Source organism: Gymnoscopelus microlampas (assembly GCF_963454915.1).
Source record: "Gymnoscopelus microlampas genome assembly, chromosome: 5".
NCBI lineage: Eukaryota > Metazoa > Chordata > Actinopteri > Myctophiformes > Myctophidae > Gymnoscopelus > Gymnoscopelus microlampas.
Window position 1 is genome coordinate 7,947,036 of NC_139942.1, and position 17,029 is coordinate 7,964,064.

The window sequence follows — 17,029 nt, forward strand, 5'->3', positions numbered from 1 at the left end:
CGCATTGGGCAACATGAGAAAAGTGTAGAACACGTAGCCTGCATGCTTGCCCTGCATAATAGAGCCACAGGTGGTACCATGGACTCCCTCCTTATAAAGCAGATGGACACAGAGAGGCAATATTGGAGAGAGGTGCTTAGGAGAGTTGTCGAGGTCATCAAGTTCTTGGGGGAGAGGGGTCTCGCATTTAGGGGACATGATGAATTGCTAGGCTCACCACACAATGGTAACTACTTGGGCATTTTAGAATTGATGGCACGATTCGACCCATTCTTGGCAGAGCATGTCCGACAGTTTGGACAGAGGGGTAAGGGTAAGGGTAAGGTAAGGGTAAGGCGCACGCTGTCCGCGCAATTGGAAACGCTGGAGATGGCGTTCATGGCTGTCTTTTGGGACACTGTATTGTCACGAATGAATGCAACTAGTACTGTTTTGCAGCGAAGTGATATCGCACTTGACGTTGCAGTTAAGGCACTCAAGTCATTACGCGATTTTGTGGTTGCACAGAGGGACCTTTTTGACCATTTTGAGAGGGCCGCTCTGAGTGTACCTGGCATCAGCCAGATTTACAGACATGACAGCCAGCGAAAAAAGAGACCCAAACCTTTGCTGACGAGAGTGGGAGAGCCGGGTGTAGAGCTTGATGGAAGACGCAAGTTTCAGGTAGAGACCTTCAATGTTGCTATTGACACTCTGGTCCAGAGCCTGGGACACCGCCTTCAGGCCTATGAGCACTTGTACAGTTTGTACAGTGCGCTCTTCTGTGCGCAAGAGGAGACCAATGCCTCAGTAATGGAGAAAGCTGAGATTCTGGCATCTGCATACCCGTCTGACCTAAATGAACTAATTCAGTTCCGATCTTTTGTGTGAAGTTTGAAGATGACAGAAGCGCCCAAGGACTGCTCCGAATCATCCTAGATGGTGGCATGCAATCAATGTTTCCCAATGTGTATGTAGCTTTGCGACTGTTTCTGACTCTGCCCGTCAGTAATTGTGAAGGGGAGCGATCCTTCTCCCTCTTGTCCAGAGTGAAAAATGAACTGAGAACCAAAATGACCCAGAAACGCCTAAAAGCACTTTCACTGATGGTCATAGAGAGTGAGCTGACCCGAAAAGTGGACTTTGATGACATCGTGGATGACTTTGCAAGGACCAAAACCAGAAAAAAATGCATATAAGGTAAGATTATTTCATGATTAATTTAGGCTTTCCCAAGTTTTCTATGTGGCACCATAACTTGCTGTAATTGTTTGAGTTACAGCAAGTTATGGCCTATTGGATTGGATGCTGTTCTGCCCTTACAATACATATAGCATAGAGTCTGTATGGCTTGGCAGACAGCTTACAAAGTGGTCCCAAAAAAGCTCCTTAGACACTGGCATCGTTTAGGGTTCTTTACTGAGTGTCACTTAAATTGTAAAACTGAAAATACAGAAAATAGAAAACACAAACATTGTGTCAAAATCCAAACCTATTATTATGCATCACAAGTTTGCAAAAGCATCACATGTTGTAGTAGCTGTACTAGTTACATTCAAAGATTGATATACTGTACACAAACATGTTAGGACAGATCTTTAGCAAACATAAAACATAAGCTTTAAGAGCATACATAACAAACACAAACTTACAGACTTATCTTGTCCAAGGCCTGATAGAAAGGATTCACTCAACATGCAGAGTGCTCTTGACAGTGTGCTGGTTTGCACTGAACTGATTTAGAAACTGACTAATCCCCTAATTAACTCACCTGGTGAGCCTCACCAGGTGTAGAGGATTACTAATTTGGCTAAGGTCCATACCAGAAACAATATACATACAAGGCCTCAAGGTGGCAGTATATTACACATAAAGGTAGACAGCACACTCCCCCCCATGGTTTAATTGTGATTATGCCATTAATCCTTTCGTACTCTGTTGTCTTTGCTTGGTATTGTCTCAGAAACCACTCCAAGTGGCCATTCATTCCTCTCCGTCAGGGAGTCTTTGAGCAGGACTACATCCCACTACTCCCACTTGAAGATTGGGTTCATGGCTTTGCCACTTCTTTCTGCGCTTCCAAAGGGCATTTGCCAGACGTGGCACTTTCCTCCACTGTTTTTAATAGAGGTCTTTAGTACTAAAGTCTCCTGAAGGTGCAGGTACGTTTCCCGTCTTTTGATTCAGGATCATTGCAGGTGTCAGCACTGCTGGGATGTCTGGATCTGTTGAGACATTTACTAATGGCCAGCAGTTCATTACAGGCTTTACTTCCGCCATTAAGGTAACCAAGACTTTGCGGCTCAAATGGCCCTCAACTCTGAGCAAAGAGTCCTTATCAAGGATAGGGTTGAGCTTCCTTAGTGGACTAGACTTTATGATCTCTTTGCCTTCCTTTAAACACTCTTGCTGTACACACTTGAGGACAGTGTTTTGTGCTTGCAGGGCGAGGTCGGTGTCATCTTTGTTTGTTGAGAAAGCTCTGGCTCTGGCCAATCTGTGTGAACTCAGATGTGTTGCTGAGATTGTGGTAGTGAACTTCTTCGCTTCTTGTCTGATTTCTGGAGTTTGTTTGAACACCTCGCTCCCGAGGCTCATTTCATTGAATGCGTCAGAGTCCTTGTAGTTCTCTTTAATGAGAAGGTGTCTGGGACAAGGATCAAGATAAGATGGACGGCTATTACTGAGTATGTTTGTTTTGTGGACATTGACAGTAGTAGACCTGTGAGCTCCTTGTAAACAAACTTCTCCTACAACAACCCAACCTAAGTCAAGACGTTGTGCGAATGGCAAGTTGTGAGGTCCATTGTACTGCTCTCTCGCCTTGTGGACTTCAATGACATCTCTTCCAAGCAATAACAAGATGTTGGCGTCAGGATCTACAGGTGGAATCTGGTTTGCAAGAGGTTTGAGGTAAGTATAGTGACTTGTGATTTCTGGGGACGGGATTTCTGACCTGTCACTAGGTATACTGTCACATTCAATCAGGGTTGGCAGTTGAACGTGTGTATTGCCATCAAGTGATTCCACTGTGTAATTGTGGGCTCTTCTACCTGCTGTCTCCATGCTGCCTGAACAGGTCTTTAGGGTGTATGGAAGAGACTCGACTCCAATGTTGAAGATGTCGAAGAACTCCTTCCTTGCCAAAGATCTGTTACTTTGGTCATCCAATACTATGTATACTTTGATGGCCTTTTCTCTGTGCCCAGCCGGGTACACTTTTGCCAAACATATCTTCGAGCATGATCTCGTTGTAGTTCCTGCACCACACACCTCTGTACGTTTAGTTGTGACGACTGACTCTCCATCCTCTGTATTATCACTTTGCTCCCCGCCTTCATCTTCCTGCGGGGATACGTTTGTCACCTGTACTGGGGCCGGTCCAGGATGTAATGCAGACATGTGTCTTTCACTGTTGCATTCACGACAGTATATCGGCCGATCACAGTCCTTTGCGCGATGTTGTGTCGATGAGCAACATCTGAAGCATATGTTTCTGTCTTTAAGATACGCCTTGCGTTCATCCAACGGTTTGTTTCTGAAGGTTCGACAATTTCTGAGAGGATGAGGCATGTGATGAAGAGGGCACTCTTTACCTGGATCGTCGGTTCCAATCTTTGGTCGACTCTCTTGAGACTCTGATTGAAGAGCAGGATCCGTCTCTGACTCTGATTTCACTTCTGTCTTCCGTACCGCCACGTAGGGTCTGTAACCTTGGTTTGCAGGTTTCTCTGTTTTGCAGCTGCTGGCATTGCCTGAAGCTAAAGTAGCGAAACTGGGGTCATTGCGTACTTTCGCTTGTTCATAGACAAATCTGACAAACTCGGAGAAAGGTGGGTAGGTAACTAGGTGATCTCTCTTATATCTAGAGCCATGCATTATCCACTTTTCCTGCAAGTTATACGGTAGTTTTTCAGCTATCGGGCTGACCCCTCTTGAGTTGTCTAGATAGGCGAGGCCTTGAAGGTAGCCACCATCTTTTGCTGCTTCAATTTCAAGAAGTAAGTCTCCCAGTTCCCTTAATCTCAAATTATCTCTATTTGCAATTTTTGGAAAGTTTTCCAATTTGTTAATGAGTGCACTTTCTACAATCTCAGGTGCTCCATACGATTCGTCAAGCCTCTGCCACAGGAGGAGGAGTCCAGTTTCGGCATTGTGGACATGCAATGACCTCATTCTTTTGGCATGCACCGATGATTGTGGACCTAGCCACTTGGTCATTAGATCAAGCTGTTCTCTGGCTGTTAGGTTTAGGTCTTTGGTAGCACTTAGGTATGACTCTTTCCAAGACCAGAAATTCTCTGGTTGGTCATCGAAAAGCAGAAGGCCAGAGCTTACCATCTCACGGCGCAGCAAGTATTTCGCTAGGTCAGATGCGTCTGATTTTGCCGGGTTATGGTCTGGCGTACTGTAAGACTGTGGCTGTTGTGGCTTAAAGGAGTAACCTTGTTGGTTGTATGCAACGTGTGCATCATGGTTCGCACTTTGAAAGCTGACACCTCTCCTGGGTTCTGCTCTCGTGGCTGAATGAAAGGAGGGCACACTGCGGATTTGTGGTTGAAGAGGACGTAACTCCATTGATGCAATGCTAAAGGAATGATAACTCAATTCACCATCATCACAATTACCTTCCATATTGTAATGTGTAGTGGAGTGTGGCATCTGAGTTGAGGTAGGTTCTGTCTGCTTAGGGTTGGTTTGTGAAGGGTTAACTCCTTGTGACTGTTGCTGCACATGGACAGTGTGTGGAGGGTTACCTTCTAGTGACAATTGCTGCACATATTCTTTAGTGCGTTCAACAGGGTCAAGCGGCGTTGTGTTAATGTTTAGTTCATGCAATAAACCTTCTTTTTCATCCTCTACAGCTCCTTCCAAGAATTCAGCTTCTGCCAATGCTGCTGTAGCTTCCTTTTCTGCCCCGAGAACATGCAAATCTGCCTGCAATACAGCTTGTTGCTTGAGTAGGCCGGCTTCTCTTTTAGCAAAAGTAAGCTTGGCTTGGGCAGCATGAACCTTGGCGCGTGCCTTTGTAGCAGCTGCACTTATATTAGATGTATTGGATCCACTGGAGTGAGTGGAAACCTTAGATCGTGTTTCAAATGTCTCTTCCCCTGGCTTTGCATTATTTTGTGACGCCATGTTGTGCTGGTTACTTTACAGGATTTGGTGTATGTGCTGCAGTGTTGAACCAATCCTCTTGTAGTGACCACGTTGAAGGAAGTCTTTTTACTGTTCTGCCCTTACAATACGTATAGCATAGAGTCTGTATGGCTTGGCAGACAGCTTACAAAGTGGTCCCAAAAAAGCTCCTTAGACACTGGCATCGTTTAGGGTTCTTTACTGAGGGTCACTTAAATTGTAAAACTGAAAATACAGAAAATAGAAAACACAAACATTGTGTCAAAATCCAAACCTATTATTATGCATCACAAGTTTGCAAAATCATCACATGTTGTAGTAGCTGTACTAGTTACATTCAAAGATTGATATACTGTACACAAACATGTTAGGACAGATCTTTAGCAAACATAAAACATAAGCTTTAAAGGAGAAATCCGGTCATTTTAAGTGTTATGTTTGATGTGTGTCAAATCACTTACCAACGTATAAATGAAAATCGCGTTACTCCACAGAGCCCCCTATCAACCCCCACCGTTGGCATTATAGGAGGATATAGGATAGCCCAAATTCGCCTATTTTAACCAATGCAAAGTCTGTTTTTTTGCTTCTAGTACTCATTGTTGAGTCCCATGATAATGTAACAGGCGCTAAAACTCCCGACAAGCTAACGGCTAATAACAAACGAGCTAACGCTGGGGCTGCTTATCTCTCTGCATGGCAGCCCCAGGTTGCCAGGTCGGGAGAGAAACCAGCAACCAGCATTAGCTCGTTCTGTTATTAGCCGTTAGCTTGTCGGGAGTTTTAGCGCCTGTTGCATTATCATGGGACTCAACAATGAGTACTAGAAGCAAAAAAACAGACTTTGCATTGGTTAAAATAGGCGAATTTGGGCTATCCTATATCCTCCTATAATGCCAACGGTGGGGGTTGATAGGGGGCTCTGTGGAGTAACGCGATTTTCATTTATACGTTGGTAAGTGATTTGACACACATCAAACATAACACTTAAAATGACCGGATTTCTCCTTTAAGAGCATACATAACAAACACAAACTTACAGACTTATCTTGTCCAAGGCCTGATAGAAAGGATTCACTCAACATGCAGAGTGCTCTTGACAGTGTGCTGGTTTGCACTGAACTGATTTAGAAACTGACTAATCCCCTAATTAACTCACCAGGTGTAGAGGATTACTAATTTGGCTAAGGTCCATACCAGAAACAATATACATACAAGGCCTCAAGGTGGCAGTATATTACACATAAAGGTAGACAGCACAGATGCCATAATTTGAACACTTAATTTGCACTATATAATATATATATATTAAATGAGTGGGGCTCGCTGTGTATTGTAAAAATTCAGCACCATGGAAAGCACTGTTTGCAGGTGCGTGCAAGCAAAAAGAAAAAAGAAAAAAGAAAAAAGGAAAAAGCCTTAAATGCTAGAGAGACAGACAGACAGACAGACAGACAGACAGACAGACAGACAGACAGACAGAGTCAGACACACAGAACCTTGAAGTCTTGGAAATTAATTCCCCCCCCCCCCCCCCCCCCATTCTCACCGCTGTGTTACAGCTGTTCCAAGACGAGGGAAAAGAGAGAGAGGCAGACGGAGTCACGGAGAGAACGAGCGCTTATACACGCCGTCCCGACTCCCCGCCCACGGCCCGCAAGCTGGACAACAAGCATAATAAATAAATAATAAATGTCCTCCATTTTGATTTTGAAACAGAAACCTTGTTGTGTTGTGTTATTATCTATACTTTGTCCCAAATGTCAGTCTCACCCGCCGCCACTTTAAATGTGTTTGTGGTTGTCTGGTTGAGTTTGTGCTGTTGGCTTTAACGTGTGGAGCTGTGACAGTCACAAGTGGACAGACAGACTGGGAGAGTGTGTTACTGTTGTCCCCAGATTGCTGGTTTTATTGTTGTTTGCAGAGACGTTTTTAACATAAAAAAAACCCTAATAATTTCCCTTATTAACCGCAATATAACCGAACAATTTCTTTATATTTAAGTTATAGGTAAAACATGCATTATATTTAGCCTATCTGCCGCCGTGCAGAGACGTTTTTAACCGAAAAAAAACCTATTAATTTCCATTATTAACCGAGATTTAACCGCAAAAAAGAAGCGCTCGCGCGGGTGGGTGCGGGCCCACTTGCGTGTCTCGGCCCAGGGGCCCGTTTCTTCCTAATCCGCCTATGAATTGTGTGTACAGGTACCATGTGCAATACTACAAATCTCCGGCAACATCTAATGAGCATGTTACTTTACGAGTCACCTAAGTTATTCATACACATTTTTAATATGTGTTGGTCCACTGTTTTTGAGTTAATGCAGCCATTCACAGGAGCTTTTAGAGCACTTCATGCTTCTGTCATGCTGACAGGCTTTATGGATATGCTGATTTTATTTTCCAGGAGTGCTAAAACTACTAGCATAACCGTGGTATTAACTATGTTTGATTGGCCAGCCGACTCTCCGGACCTGAACCCCATAGTGAATCTATGGGGTTCTGTTAAGAGGAAGATGAGAGACACCACCAGACCCAACAATGCAGATGAGCTGAAGGCCACGATCAAAGCAAACCTGGGCTTCAATAACACCTCTACTAGTCTGTGCCAGAGGCTGAATGCCTCCATGCCACGGCACATTGCTGAAGTCATTAGGTTGTACAATCAAACATTTTTTCTCCCTGGATTTCTTGGATCATAACACAACTTACAGGCCCTGTTTGTGCCAGATTACATTTTCTGCCATTGTGCGTTTTTGTCAAAACACACTTTTTTCTACTATTCCTACAGAGTCTGAATTTTCAGATCCCATTACAATTGGAATAGACTGCCTTCCACATTTTGCAGGCCCTGGGTAGGCCTGGCGGAGACCTGTATTCCGAGGAGCACACTTTTCTAGTTTACCCTGCACCTGAACCCATCTGGGTTGGAGCTACAGTGTGTCTATGTACAGATGAAGATTGACCACTAAATGCTCCATGCTCATCTCCAGTGGCCACGCAAAGAGGAAGCTGATTATGTTCTTTGCCTCAAGGACAAGCTGCAGGAAGCACAGATTTTGCTGTGCTGTTTATTTGCCCAATCTCTGTGAAACCAATGTTACCACATTTCCTCAAATGTCAACAGAGCCCTCTTTAGAAATCAAATATGCCAGAAACATCGACACTTTCTTCACATGCACTTCCCAGTCACTCACAATGACCTTTGTTATCCCAGATAAAGCAAGTCGGCCTATGGTTTTAAAAAATATATTTAGGTAGAAAGATTGGAAGGACCAAGTATAAAAAACCTTGGAAAGGTAGTCATCTTTACACATTGCACTCTTCCCGTTAATGATAGAGGTAAATTGCTCCAATGTTGACAATCAGATTTTATAGAACACACCAGTTACACATAGACATGATGAGGTATAAATACCCCTCAGCTGTCATCTTGTTCTCTGAGCTTATACTCATCACTCACCACCCTTCATTTAGTGGAAAACTCTTGAAGTGCCTTTCCTCTTTTCTGGTACATGCTTCCTGCTTTTCTCTGATGACACCACGTTGTGTATGTGTGTGCGTGTGCGTGTGCGTGTGCGTGTGCGTGTGCGTGCGTGTGCGTGTGCGTGTGCGTGTGTGTGTGTGTGTGTGTGGACACCACATGTGGGGTCGTGTCTGCAGAGCATCACCTCGTACTGTATTTCATTTTTTGTGTTATCCTTTTAGCATAGCTTGTGACCGTACTACCGTACAGTGCTCAAACTTGTAAATAAAGCATTCCATCAACCAATCAAAGTGTGAGGATGTGTGACTATTTCACGGTGCCCACCGGACAGTTTTGGGGGGGGGGTGCGAGAAAAAAAGGACGCTCTGCTTCTAAATGCCGCCGATTTTCACCGTTTTTTTTTCTCACGCTGTTAGGTAAAGCCCCCAAGGTTGGTGCCCTGTGCTGCTGCGCTGATTGTATCCGCCAGATTGGGACGTTCACGGCATATCTTGAACCATTACGGTGCGTTCATCATCGGTGACGAGTGCCTCTAACAGCCGCTGCTGGCTGCGTGCACGCAGCGAGGCAATGCGAGGCGATGCGAGGCGACGCGAGTCATATATCTACCCCTGTGCCTAATGGCTGTACATGGGGCCGACGGGTGCTTTAGAGTGATTGTGTGAGTGTGGCTTCAGGAAGTAAATTCCTAGCCTCGATCTCCAGGCTTTTATTTTTTCGTTTTGCTAAAAAATAAAAGCTTGGAAATTCCTGTCCCAGCTGTTGGTGCGCATAAGCGCCTCGCGTCGCCTGATGTGGTGCGCATTTTTCATTTTGGGTGCGCATGCGCACCTGCGCACCAGTTATGTGCACCCCTGTATATTAAGTATAAATATACTTAAAGTACCAAAAGTAGAAAGTATAGTCATCATGCAGAATATCCCATTTCAAAAGTTTTCACAGCTCACAATGCGTCGCATCGCGACGCATTGTGACTCATTTCCGCATTACCAGCTGGTTTTGAAACCGAACGGTCAAACGTAAATCTCAGATTCTTAGTCTGGTCAAAACGGCAGAGAAGAATATTGGAATTCATGTCCCACCCCCCAAAATGTCTTTGAACAGTCCACTATTCAGCGGGCCAACAATTTTTTTTGTCCGACTCGTCCCACGTGTTGAACTGTGAGTATGTGCTGCTGAACTCTGGTAGGAGGTAGACAGGGCTCCTCTGTGTGAGCACAGTAGATACAAACATGTGTTTGTCCCTCTATCAGTTAAACTTATCAATGAGCTCTCCACTGAGGTCAGACAGAATGACAGGCTCTGAGATAGATACGCAGGCTTTAATGTATGCCAATGGAGATAGCAGGCAAACGTTGATCAAAATAACCATTCTTCTACATTCTCTAATTGTGTAGACTTCTTGTAAATGAAGTAATGCAGATGTTTAACAATAATTTAACTCATGAGAGCGTAACATTTTACGCTCTCTTTATTAGAGATCTAAATAGGGTCCATTTGGTTACCAACTCTTCCATCATTTAGTTGGGGACCACCTGGAACCCCCTCAAGGACCACTGGTGGTCCCCGGACCACTTGTTGAGAACCACCGGTATAGATGACTGTGATGAATGTATGTGACCTCAACTTGATAAGTGTCTCACTGTCTTTTTGTATGATGTCTTTTGTGCTGCAGCATTTAGTCCTTGACTCTAAAACAAATGTATCCTGTGAGAACCTTGAACATTGAACATTTTGATAATGTATCGGTCATTATTTGAGCTTTTTGATTAAATATGCTATTATGCAGCTGTCCCTATTTTGGGCATATCATTGGTGAAGACTTTCAAAGGTTTTCCAAAACAGCCAATCTACAAGCAACGCATCGCAATCGCAATCTATACAGTACTTTGTTTTTGTAGAGTAATGTAGAAATGTCATCCCCACTGGAAAAAACCCTCATGATGCCGAGTAGATGTCGCAACAGAGGACCCACCCTCCTCTGTTAAATACCAGTGACTGTGGAAGTGTGACACTTGTTGCATTTCAGTCCACTATGGCAGGAGGATGGGTCAGCCAGTTGACAGCAGATTTGAAAAAGAGTCCTGTGTTGTCAAACGCAGGATTCAGCTTCGTCCTCGTGGGACTGCAGAAGGTTGCCGAGATGCACTTTGAGTGTCCCTGTTATGGAATGCTGAGCAACAAACTTTTCTCGAGCCTCTTCTTTGTCATTCCCGCCTTCATGTCCTACCTTCTGATGGTGGTCATCAAAGACCGCAAATTTGACGACGTTTTGGATGTGTTGTCCACTTTCGTCCCCTCCTTCGTTTGGTGGATGTTGCTTTCCCTCGACGGCCGGTACGTGTCGTGTGCCAAGACAGAATGGGAAGGTAGATATGTGGTTCTGGACAAGGCGGGGCCGCTGAGATGGTGTGAGCCAAAGACATTTGTTAACTGTACTCTCAACAATGGCACTACACTCGCACGTCACGATTGCATGCTCCTATCACAATGGTACTACGTTCAATCTCAAGTAAGTTATATATTGTCCTATATACAGTGGTGGACAGTAACAAAGTGCATTTACTTGAGTAGCTACTACTTACAGTAAGTAGTTTGAGTATCTGTACTCTACTTTGTATTGTATTGTGTATATTTGTATTTTTGTACGTAATGAATTAACCACTTAAGCCTCTTTTCAAATCTAGTGAAAATAGCAGATCTACAAGCTCACAACATGTTGCATCGTGCCGCGTTGTGAACTTTTCACGATTCGTTCTTTTGCCACGATAATAAGAACATTTACTTAGTAATTTGTAAGTGTTAAATAGCTCTATATTCTGATAGTACTCATTGCTATAGAGTGTTTGTTCAGTAACAGGAGTTTCCATGTCACTCCAGCTCTTTATTAAACAGAAAATGCATTTTCAGGTCGGATACCAATTTTATCCAATCAGAACTCAGTCTAGATTAAACAAACTTGCAATTGGGAAGTGATGACACAAATAAATGAGCAGACACAATTGGAACTGGATCACTATCAAAACAAAGCTGATAAATGGGTACTCTCTCCTGATTGGCTGACATGTTGTCACCTACCTGAAAATGTATTTTCTGTCTATCAAAGAGCTGGAGATACAGGGAGACTCCTGTGACCGAACAAACACTCTATAGCAATTATTACTATTAAAATATAGAGATTTAACCTTTTAACATAAAGCTTTTCGTTTTAACCAAAAAATATCCCTTACCCTACCTTTAAGTATTTTTTTTAATACTTAAGTATTTTCTAAAGCAAGTACTCCAGAACTTTAACTCAAGTACAAATTTGACAGAGCAACTTTTACTTGTAGTTGAGTAGTGTTTGACCAGGAGTATCTATACTTTGACTCAAAGTACTGGGGTTGAGTACTTTGTTTGTACACCACTGGCCAGTATACTGTACAGTACATTATTTATGGGGTTATAGGGTTATCTCTCACATACAAAACTAAAATAATAATAATAATAATAACCCACTTCTTTATTTCTGTAAACCAAGTGTTGTGACAATAGAGTTGATTCGGTTCTGGTTCTGATTGTTTTAAAAAACTATCCACGATGTTTGATTGTATAGTAGTACTGTAGGTCTATTCAAACACATTACCAGTGGCATGCAACATTATCATTATCTCCTTGCCAGAACCAAAGACATATTGGTTTCACATTATGTCAAACAAACACTGTCAGCGGCTCAGAACCACCGCTTAACTGTGTGTTTTGTGTCCCAGATGATTGGATTAATCCCTCTGACATACGTCTGTGGGGCACTTGTGATATATCTAATCAGGAGATACAGAGACTGGTGCTGCACTCGCAAAGAAGAGGCCCCTTCCACATCAAATGAACAACTGAACAGGACGGTGCGTAACAGGAAAAAAAATCCCTGTTTGATATTTTAAAGACTGCATTTTTTTAATCATGAATAGTGAGGTGTATTATTAGCACTCACTCTAAATAAATACATAACACACATTTTGCCTCCATGATGTTTCCTAAAACACAACATGCTCTTATTTTGATACTGTTGTCCCTCTTCATAGAGGAGGAAGTCTATGTTCTCTCTGACCTCTATCAGGAAATCTTGGTCCATTCTTGTCCCCTCTCCAGGAGAGGTTCCTTCAGCTTGGTAGCATATTTTGGATGTACTCATCCAACTTTTGTTGAGCCTCTCGTGATGGTTCTGTAGTGTTTTCTTACTCCATGGACCGTCAATTACAGCCACCGTCTCCTTCACCTCCTCAAAGATTCCATTTGTTCCAGTTACTGCTGTTATTATTCGGTTCATCGGGTCGTGTTCTGCATGTATGGTTAGATACACTGGTTTCACACACTCCAGCCATCTCCAGCTGTGTTTTCCTGTGAACTGATCTGGGATTCAGGGATGCACGCCCCCTGTCTTCCTCCCAACTCATTATCACATGTTGTTGGAACGAGTGGAGCTCCAGCAGAATCCGGCTCCAGGCTTCTGAGCGGTCCACTCTAGCCTTAGCATAGCATAGCATTATTAGCATAGCACAATTATTTGACAACTTTAGTTACTAGTTACTTTTCAGATATAAATTATTACATTATAAAACATACATTAACGACTTTAAGCCTATTTTATACCTAGGCTGTGTGTGTGTGTGTGTGTGTGTGTGTGTGTGTGTGTATGTTAGTGTGGTCGATCAAACAAGTTACTTCTTCCCTTTTCCAAACCCCAGCACTTCTCCCTAAACCAAAGTGCTCTCTAACCCTTACAAAACAAAAACATTTGCAAATTATCCAACACGATACCCTTTTGAAAACATTTCCAGCATTAGCTCCACCTTCTAATATTCTCCCTCATTCAGAAAAGATCTCAGCTGTTATTTGGGAAAGTCAGCAGCATATAACATCTAACAGCTTTTCAGTAGTAGGCTATTATGTAAAGAACCGTAACCACATAGCCGCCCTTTTGAGATGGTAGACCCATATTTCGTTCTTATTTGATACTCCTCGCTCTTCCTCACACAGTACTTCATTCACACACTCATCACCACCCTGACTATCTATTTGTATTACTTAAATGCTTCACATCAGATATGATCATCCATACATTTGCTCTTATAAAGTTGTTCTTGACTGAATGAAGTCTCTAGATCACATTTGTGTTGAGATGGAGTGATAATGTCACTGTTTGTTTCATTTTATTTGTGTAGGAGGAGATGAAGGAGATCAATATTAACCTGGACGTCTATGAATTCATTTTGCGCAAGAAAGGTATGTTCTTCTATATTATTTTATTTGATTTGATTATTTTATTTGTTTTGAGGTTATTTGGCTTAGTTTTGAGCATTGCCTAGATTATTGCGTGGGTGAAATACCCTCTCTACCCCATCCTGTGCCTCTCTCTCTCTCTCTCTCTCTCTCTCTCTCTCTCTCTCTCTCTCTCTCTCTCTCTCTCTCTCTCTCTCTCTCTGGCACACACACAACAGCAGCCGTTGCCCTAACAACGCTACAACGTTGGACCATATTTGGGCCTAATCCAGGCAGACACACAGACAGACACACAACTTGAAGTTTATATAATACATTATTTATTAAGTATGTCCAGTATCAAGTTGTGAAATATTATTGTTCTGTTTCCGAACAAAATGGTTGGATTAACTAACCTGGCATCCTAAATGGACCATGCCATTAAAATCCTTTTGACATTAATGATGAAAATGACTCAATATAATGTAGTTGGGGTCCTGCTTCATCTCTCTCTCTCTTTGCTAAGGGGTCCTTGGCCTGAAAAAAACGTAGAAGACCCCATAGTGTAGAGTTGGTCTTTGTGGAACCGTCCTGTCTTCCTGTCCTTCTTTTGGTGGAAGAAATGTGATGGTTGTGTTTATTGTCTGATATTGATAACCTTTCTAATGCTCTCCCAATCCCATTAGATCTGATAACGGAGGGTACATTATGCTATCTGTGACTTGTAGGGATGCACCGATATATCGGCCATATGTGATATCATCCATCGGTAGGCTACTCAGCCGATGTTTGCTTCACTGACTGGCACATCTTAACTTAACCTGTTACAGTAAGACCGGGAAAGCATCTGTGTCATTTTAGATTTGAGCTAAAAAGCATGATTTCAAACTTTGGTTATTCAAAAATAGCAGTTATAAGCTCAGTCCGCAGCCAAATACATATCATTTTGGGGGATGTTGACATGAAATAGTTTGAGCACCACTATAGCAACATAGGTTTTCCAGAAAACTGATTTAGAAGACATTTTGTAGAATCGTCCTCAGGTCTTAATGGGTTAAACCAAGCGCTCAAAATGATCAAGACATGTATCCCCAGATAGCAAGTCAATACATTCATTGTTATTAAGATCATGGTAAGGAAACAACCTAATGCAATCATTACAAGTCCACTGTGGCCAGTTATTAATATTTTACTCATTTATGGGAGTACATTGTGAGGTACATTGTTGATGATGACTTCAATAGAACACTTCAAACGTCTCTGAAATTTGTGACAGTTCTATGATGGCATAACATGCAAATAGACATCATTGTGAAAGAATATTGGTGACTCATATGAGCTGTATTTATAAAGCAAATGGTTTTATTAAACTTGATTCTGATTACTGATGAAATAAAAGTAATTTGTGTTATGAAGGGACAGATGCAGGATCTCTTAGGGGTTCATTTTGTTTATTTATTTATGTATCCTGTTTAAAGGATACTTCACCCCCCAAATTACCTGTTTTCCCCCCTATCAATTACTCACTAGGGCTGCCCCCTGGTGAGGTGGCACAACAAGGGCTGCCAACTGGAGATGTGGCACTAGTGGGCAATGGGGCACAAGAGCTGCTTCCACTTCCACTGGTCAGCTCTAGTGCCCATGCATAGCCAGACCTAGCACAGCAACAGAGCCTCAACACAGTACATCGTCGACCAGATCTCCACTCCCAGATCTCTTCTCCTCTTGTTCATCCGTCACTGCAGGCGCGTATGCCTCTTTTGCACCAGAATATTTCCCAAAGGTGCCTCATTTACATTGGCTAGTACAATGTCCTCCTTTTGGCTGAAGGAAAGTGACTTGCTCGGCTGTAGCCAGTCTGCTTACATTATGTAGCTAGCTAGCTAGACTGCCTGCTAATGTGTGCAATTACGAAATAGATGATAAAATGTTTTTTCCACCAAGGCTTGTTAACTCAGACAGTGCTTTTCGCAGGCAGGCCATCAGCTCGGCATGTGAACACTTTCGCCTAGCGGCTCGTTGGGCCTCATGAGCCTTGACATGCCTTCCTTGATGAGGAAACTCACACAACGACGGGGGCGTGGTTTGTGAAATGGTCTGGGGTTAAAGACATACACACATCCCACTGGACATCCGTTCTGCTCCACGTTCACAGTACGTTTCGCAGAAACGTTCAATGACAACATTTTGAATCCCCAAAACGTTGCATTTGAACATGGTCCACAGATGACGACCATGTAGAGTCAATTGTTGATTTTATGTTGCATACTAACAAACCCTAAACCTAGCCTGGGATCCAGCCTGATTCGCTACGTTCAGGGTGTTTCTTTTTCTCACTTACACAAAGTGAGAAAAAATATCAGCTGAACGTAACAAATCAGGCTGGATCCCAGGCTACCCTAAACCTAACCCAAACCCTAACCTTAACCTCACAAAAACTATGCCTAAACCTTAACCCTAACCCCCCAAAATCCTAAACTTAAATCCTAATCTTAACCCCATGAAAATACAACGTACCTAAAATGTAACGTCTTCAATTTGTGGTCCAGAAACGTTGTTGTTGAACGTTTCTGGAGAAATGTACAGCGACATTTCCTCTGGTGATTGGGTTGTCCATGAAGATGTTCTGATATTAAACGGACACTGTGTGCCCTTCAGTACACCTTTTCATGTTTTCATTTTTGTATCTTCTATTAGTCCATAAATAGTCCAACGGTGTGCTTCATGCTGGTTTGATGCCACACCCTTATTTTAATTCCATTTACAATGATTATTAGTGACAGATATAGCCTAAATTAGATATAGCTCTAAGAATTTGTACGCACATTGAGTTGTTTATTTCAATGATACTGTTTATTGCATGATAAGATCTTATAGAACATTCTTTATGTTTTAATATCAATATGGACTCTAGACTCTATATAGACGCTACTCTTTCTGTATTCATTTTAATAAAGCCACAAATATCCCATCATTGTTCAACATTCGTATTTTGTTGTTTGCGTTCAGTGTATAATTATTGTATTTGAACAATAAAGAAAAGTAGGGTCTTATGTTTGTGGGGCATGTAAATGGGTAAAATATCATCTTAAATGTGTTTGTATGTTTTATTAATACAATGTGTTTTTGTTAAAGGAGACACACCATGATTTTTTTTTTGTATTTTTTGGGCTCCCCAGTGTCT

The 17,029-nt window shown here is 42.5% G+C and overlaps 1 protein-coding gene across 1 annotated transcript; it reads left to right on the forward strand.

Annotated features, from left to right (window-relative positions):
* Positions 1-7,564: 7,564 nt before the first annotated feature.
* LOC311044883 (uncharacterized protein) lies at positions 7,565-16,589 on the forward strand (the record flags this gene model as incomplete). The annotated part of the gene is made up of 5 exons (XM_084056694.1): positions 7,565-7,768; positions 10,637-11,119; positions 12,357-12,488; positions 13,809-13,869; positions 15,376-16,589. 5 exons carry the CDS (start codon positions 7,565-7,567, stop codon positions 15,492-15,494), a joined length of 999 nt encoding a protein of 332 aa, XP_083912820.1. The 3' UTR covers positions 15,495-16,589.
* Between the last annotated feature and the right edge of the window lie 440 nt (positions 16,590-17,029).